The 6,615-nt window shown below is 58.1% G+C and overlaps 1 protein-coding gene across 2 annotated transcripts in view; it reads left to right on the plus strand.

Annotated features, from left to right (window-relative positions):
* Positions 1-6,400, plus strand: part of LOC113206645 (lysoplasmalogenase-like protein TMEM86A) — a 10,419-nt gene extending 4,019 nt beyond the window's left edge. The window contains exons 2-5 of one of the 2 annotated variants that reach the window (XM_026422812.2): positions 4,234-4,612; positions 4,931-5,127; positions 5,212-5,405; positions 5,577-6,400. In XM_026422812.2, the coding sequence (XP_026278597.1) occupies positions 4,586-4,612; positions 4,931-5,127; positions 5,212-5,405; positions 5,577-5,911 (753 nt within the window). In that variant the 5' untranslated portion in view covers positions 4,234-4,585 and the 3' untranslated portion in view covers positions 5,912-6,400. Of the gene's footprint in view, positions 1-4,233; positions 4,724-4,930; positions 5,128-5,211; positions 5,406-5,576 lie in introns of those variants that run through there. The other variant, XM_026422811.2, reaches the window with a different exon arrangement.
* Positions 6,401-6,615: the final 215 nt, after the last annotated feature.

The following is a 6,615-nucleotide window of genomic DNA, read 5'->3' on the forward strand; positions in this document are numbered from 1 at the left end:
GGGGGTCGGCGTCCGGGTCTTCGGGGTCGCTGCCCATGCCGGTGCGCCGGCCCGGCACATCGCTCATCCTGCCCAGCTGCTTGCACACTACCGGCACCCGAAAGAGATGCTGCACTGCATCTCCCCCCTCTCATACCTCACCCCATCTATGGGCGAGCGCCACAGGCCCTTCTCGGCGTTCTGCTTGATTCGCACATTCTCTGCTCGTGAATCCCCGCGCGCGCATTCAGGGTTCATCATGGGGTTAGCGGGACCGCGAAGTGTCATCTCCCGCAGTGAAACACACGAAACTCGGTCACGGAACCATACCGGGAGGGTGGTTGGTCAAGACGCACGCACCGCCCTGCTTTTCGCCGGCGACACGAGAAGAGTGAAATACTTCTCGCCGAGAGATGTTTCCCCCCGCGGCCCTGGCCAAGGGTTCCCACCGGCGGCCGCTGCGCCCCGGTGCGAGAGAGAAGCAAGAGAAGTCGGCATGCTCATGCTGCCCCCCTCTCTCCTCTCTCTCGCCCCTCGTGCTGTCTCTGCCGTGGTGCCTGGTCCTGACTGCGATGCTCCGAAAAGTGGGAAAAAAATGAAATAAAAACTGGAGTGGCCCAGTTCCGGCCGTGCACGTGCGAGGCACGGCCACCTGCTGCATGCACGTGTGTTATTGTTCTCCAGATGTGGACCACGCTGCGACCCGAAGGTCGGGCGTGTGCTGCTGCGCGCTGCACCGGGCCCTGCCTGGTCCCGGTCCGGCCGGCCGCAGCTGGCTTTCCTGGAGAATGCTGTTTGTGGTGACCCCAGAATTTGAGTACGAAACCTACTTGAGGAAACAAGGCCGGGTGGTGCGGTGCGTGCGCCGGGCCGGGCCGGGCGGCGGCCCTTTTGTATTCAAATGTCGCGCTGCCGCCGCGGAGCGCTCTGCTCTGCTGTCCTACTCTCGGACGGGCCGGACCAGAAGACAAGCTGGGGAGGAGGATGGCCTTTGAGGCCGCGGACATGCCACAAAACGCAAACCCATACACGAGTGTACGCCGTACCGTACGGCCGAGCGGAGCGGAGCACTGCGCTCTATGGAGCTCTCACTGGGGGAGCTATGTCTCGAACCGAGCGCGGTTCTTGCAAGTTCTTGTACAATGCGCCCCTAATACTCGCCCCAAAAGCGCAGCGCACGAGCAGTGTGGCGACTTGGCCGGGCTCGCTCCGACCGACGGCGTCCGCGGTGCAGCTTATCTCTCAGAATGCAACCAACCAGGATGCGATGGCGGCTGCGCGATCCATTCATCAAAGCGCCGGGGGAACAACGTTGGCGACGTGATGCAATCCCGACCATCCTAGAGACTGCCCATGGGCGGGGGCGGGCGGGCGTACACCGCGCCTGTGCCCGGCGCGCAGGAGGGCGTCCGCGTCTTTCGCACGGGTGGGACTGGCTGGGCCCGAAGGAAGGATACCACCACTTGCACCTTGCGGGGCGCGCGGGGCGCACCAGCTGCGCACCACGGGGCGGGGCGGCAGGGCGGCGGAAGCGAGACAATGGTCACGCCGGAACAGCGAACAGTGTGTTGAGCGTGTGTCGGGCAGTGGGAGGCGGCGGGGGCGGGGGCGGCAGCAAGCACGGCGAGGCGCCGGGAGAACAGCACGGATCAACTTATTAGCGAGGCACGGCACACGGAGCCGTGTTACGTACGGTTGGGAAACTGATTTCTATGTCATTCTGAAAGGGCCGGCGGGTACCAAGGGAACCGGTACGGTCTATCTGCGGTGTTGTTGCTTCCCCGGAGAGACGCCTAATGACGGCGGGCCGACGAACGCTTCCTTACCGCACATCAGGGGAACGAATATTCAGACACCCCGATATGGAGCAGTAATAGTGGCCGTCGCGCATAAATCGGTATAATTCATCGATAGATTGGGATTTTTTTTAAAAAAAATTTTTTGATTACGTCGGGTAAATTACTGTTATCTCAAAAAGAGCTCGAATTTGTAAATGTACGAAGACGTAAGCATCCAGTCATGAGTCGAAAGAATACGGTATACTGGATGGAAAAGTATCTCCGGCAGAAAAAGTTGCCGTAATACCCAGAAATGTTCAATGAACTACTTGAAAAAAGGATTCCTCCATCTTTTGATGTGTTGTCGTGGTTACGTACGTCTGAATGTGTGTATCATGGTATGACAATTTTCAAAATTTTTGACATTGACCCAGTAAGTCCGAGGTAAGAGCGTGAACTGAAATGTTTTGTCCCCCCACCCTCTCCCCCTCCCGGCCTGAGGGGTGGCCGGAGCGCCTTACGGGCAGTGCGGCAGTGTGGCACTAAGCTTTTGACGTGAATCACCTCCGTGCAACCGGCAGTTAAAATACCTCTTAGAGCCGGATTCATTTCACCTACATAATTATCAAAAATGAAAATAAAAATGTGGGCCCTACCCACCCCGCTTTGACACGAGGACCCGCCTGCTTAACTTCGGAGTTCGGTATGGGATCCGGTGTTTTCAGGCACCCAGCTGAGGGCCGGGTTTCTTGACTATCTCGCTCACACCGGAGTTTACAGCCATCGACTAGGTTCCCACCAGTCCGCTTGACCGGGAATGGGGGGTAGGGCGGAGGGAGTTAGAAAGAGAGGAGACGGGCGTACGGTGGTTAGCCTGTACTGCACCCAGATGCGATCCGAGCGGAAAGCTTCCGAGTCGTGGAATCCCTTCGAGGAGCCAGATTCTAAGGACTTATCAATTCCACACGGGTTACCACTCCCGCTGTGGCTGGGATGGCCCTTACTCGGCACGCTTTCGCCGAGGGTCGAACCTTTGCCCCTAATGGGACCCCAGTGCCGAGTCATCGTCACCCCCAGTCCAGTGGGACAGCGTTAACCACCAGACCGTTCGTTCATCCACGAAGGTGCCCCGTTGAAATGACGGGCTTAAGTTCAACTCCAAGAGTTCGACCGGTTCAGAAAAATGTAACTGGAATGGGAGATTCGAACCTCCGGTTTGTGCCGCACGGGGCCGTCTCTCTACCGGCGCGGCTACGGCGCCACAGTGTGAGTGGCCGAGCGACCTTGGCTAAAGGCACGAGCCGGCGCAGTGGCTTGAGCGGGAGAAGAACCGGCCCCATCACGACACCCTCTCACCTGGGGCTTCGAGCCCGACCTCGTGGCTCTTTGATTTAGCTGCGATATTTGAACTCTGAGTCGGGGGTTCTAATACTCGACGCGCCGTCAAATTATTCGTTTTTATGTTTGAATTTTTACGCATTGTACCTGAAGCTCGACCAGTCGGCAACCCGGGGGTTCGAGTCCCACCTGGGACCCGGCCGGCCCGCCTTTTTTCTCTCTCTTTCTTTCCCACGCCGCGTCGTAAGCCTGTGTTCTAGTCGGTCAGCTACGAGTGCGGTCTCTCAGCCGTGTGCGGAAAGGTGTCGGGGCGGGGACTCCCGGGTCATGGGTTCAAGCCCAGCCGCCGGCGCTTTTTTTGAGAGCAAAAGAGGAGGAAATCGCTTGACCCGGCTACCGGTGCGACCGGTGGGACTCGAACCCCCGTGAGTTGGATAGAAGCCAGGTCGGAGAAAAATAGGTCGGACAATTTAAGTACACCCGCAAGCTTTCTGAGCTTCCATACCTGCCTTGCTTCGGAGCCCCTGCGCTTTTGCGCTCAGGCCTCCAACTTCACACAGATGCGTGGCGGGTTAGCCTACCCAACGAGTCGCAGGCGCTATCACTGGCGGCGGCCAGGGAAAAGTTGAAATGGGGGACATCGTCACCTTTTTGGCTCAACAATGGCCAACTACTAACGCACAAACTAAGACGTAACACGAAAAACGTAGAATTTGTTTGTAAATAAACGCCACCGGTTACACAGACAAGTTAATAGTGTTGAAAGTTCGCGCGCTGCGCGCCCGCACCTGGGAGTTCCCCGCAACTGCTGCCAACCGTCACGTCACTACCTGAAATAAGTATAAAATAAATCGAACGTAGTCCCATGTGAATACTGAATTTATTCTTTAAAAAATTTACGGTGCTGTTTTAGAAATCCTAACATCGTGTCATTGTGAATTGTCATTTCTGAATTTCAGCCGTCCTACTTGTTCGTTAGGTTGGTAAAACTGGTTGTTTCGCGGCAGTCTGTGAAACAGTCGCAAAAGAAACCCTACCATAAATTGGGCGTGACAAACAAACTCTGCCAATTTTGGTCCACCCTAACAACCTTTACTTTATCCGTTCTTTCCCTTAAACTTGTGCTTTTCGCTTCCAGGTTTGCGAGGAGGATGTGACCACTCACCGCACTGCCGCCCGCTGGTGCATTCCCTCGCGGCCCGGTAGCCTCGCTCGCATCCCCGCCGACTCGTTCGCGCCGCGTACGCGCCGCCGCGCCACCGCCTGTAGCCTCGCGTAAGGGAGCCGCCAAAGTCCACCGCCATCCCGCCTAACGGCGCAACGGACTGGACTTGAGTACCGCGACTGGTCCGCTCCGCCTTCAACAAGGCTGCCGCCGCCGCGGCCGCTACCCACCCGTCATCCGCACCGCTTTCTGTCAGACGACCAGCCCAAAACGAAGCCCAATCGCTCGCGGAGCGACTCCCGAGCCTCACGACGGTACCGCCGAGATGAGCACCAAGGCTGAGCTCAGCGCGGTGAGTGTGTCGGCCAGTTAGGCCCTTGTTGACATCTCGGCGGGCGGGGAGAGGGGAGGGGAGAGGGAGAGTGTCATGAAGAGGCACATCGATTGCGCGGGAGGAGAAGGGGTAAGTGAATTGTTATGGAGGGACACTCGGTCCTGTTTGGGGAAACGGTCGGCGCCAGCACGCTCGCCGATTTAACCACGGGCGGTGGGGGTGGGGGTGGGCCGAGCGGCCGAGCGGCCCTGGGCCTGGGGAAGGCCGGCGTCGGCTGCCAGGTCAGGGGCAGAGCGGCGCGCGTTATTCGAGTGTATATCTTCTTTGTCTCGTCAGCTGACGGCGCTGGGCCCGAAGCTGGTGCCTTTCTTCAAGGCGGTGCTCGTGTACTTCGTGGTGCTGGCGGGCGACGACGACCTGGAGGCGCGCGGCCCGTCCTGGACGGGCGTGCTCGTCAAGGTGCTGCCCATCCTCAGCCTGGTCCTGTTCGTCCTGTTGCACGAGGGCCTCACCCTCGGCCTGCTAGGACCGGAGTAAGTGCTCTCTATCTCGCTCTCCCCGATGTGCTTAACCGCCCTTCTCCTCCTCCAACGCCTTTGCTCTGTCCGCCGCGCCAGGTGCTGGTTCTCCCGACGCGTCCTGCTGGCCCTCGCGCTGTCCGCGCTGGCCGACGCGCTCCTCGTGTGGCCGGCGCACTTCCTGTCCGGGATGGCCGTGTTCGGCGTCGCGCACCTCCTGTACATCGCGGCCTTCGGCTTCCGTCCGCTGCGGCCCGTGCTGGGGCTCGCGCTTTACGCGCTCAGCGCCTGGGGTGGGTACACGGCAGAGGGTGTCATTGACAGAAGCACTGTGCAACTCCCTAGAGGTCCCTAGGCTTTTCACTGACACCGGAAAACAAACGGAAAGAAAGAATATGCGCATAGGGTGTTTTAGCATGGCTCTGTGGCTCAGCTTTGTACCGCTTAGATTCGTTTGATTGCAGCTGTGAGTTTTTTGGTGCCCTCCCTCACCGGCCCGCTGGCGCTAGGCGTGCCGCTGTACGCCCTGGTCCTGGCCACCATGCTCTGGCGGGCCGTGGCCTCCTCCCGCCGCCCGACGGCGCCCTGGTCCGGCCTGTGCCCGCGCGTCGGAGGCCTCCTGTTCGCCGCCTCGGACGCACTCATCGGCTTCCACATGTTCCACCGCCCCATCCCGCACTCGCAGGCGCTCATCATGGCCACCTACTACGCGGCACAGCTGGGGATGGCTCTGAGCATCGTCGGGCGGAGTGGCGCGGAGGAGGACGGCCTCCGTGTCCTCCCGGTGCGCCCCGGGTGATGATGACTCTCTAGAGAGTCTTTTATACATCTCATCCTGTTTGACGACGACTGATATTTTCTTAAATTGTGATTATGTGTGATGCGACGGTGTTGTTTTTTTTATATTAATGTTGTAGAGATAATCCCTGTGTTGTTGTTATTATTGTTGTTTCCTTTCAAATATGTGTTGGATTGTAAATGTGTTGGATTGTGATATGTGAGTGTATGGTGCTCAGGTACCCGTGAGGAGGGTGGATCCACGATAGAATCGCTGCCACTGTAGTTGGGGCGAGGGAAGGTGGGGAGCGTTAGTTTTCCCCTTCCCATCACCCCTCCTCCCTCCGCGCCCCATCTACACACACCTACAACCATACCTTTCGTAGTGGTAGTTGTTATTATTACATTATTATAATTGTTGTTGTTCCTCATGACACTTTACGATGTATGTGATTTATGCCTACTTGTATGCAATGCCAAATGACGTTAAATAAAACCTCCGAAGCTGCCTTTCTTAATAATAATTTTTTTTAAACATTAGTTTTAGTTTTATCATTTTTTTATTTTTTTTAGGCGCACGGGAGGCCTGTGAAAGCGGGGCGTCGCGGCGCGCCCGGGGCACAGGGGCGCCAGGAGGTGGCCAGTGCGCCCGGCGCGGCGCCGTGTCGGCTGCCCCCCCCCCTCCCCCTTTTGCCTTCACCTCTTTCCCTCTTTGTCGCTCTCTAC

The sequence above is a fragment of the Frankliniella occidentalis genome, unplaced genomic scaffold (genome assembly GCF_000697945.3).
Source record: "Frankliniella occidentalis isolate FOCC.00 unplaced genomic scaffold, Focc_3.1 Scaffold7, whole genome shotgun sequence".
Classification (NCBI taxonomy): domain Eukaryota; kingdom Metazoa; phylum Arthropoda; class Insecta; order Thysanoptera; family Thripidae; genus Frankliniella; species Frankliniella occidentalis.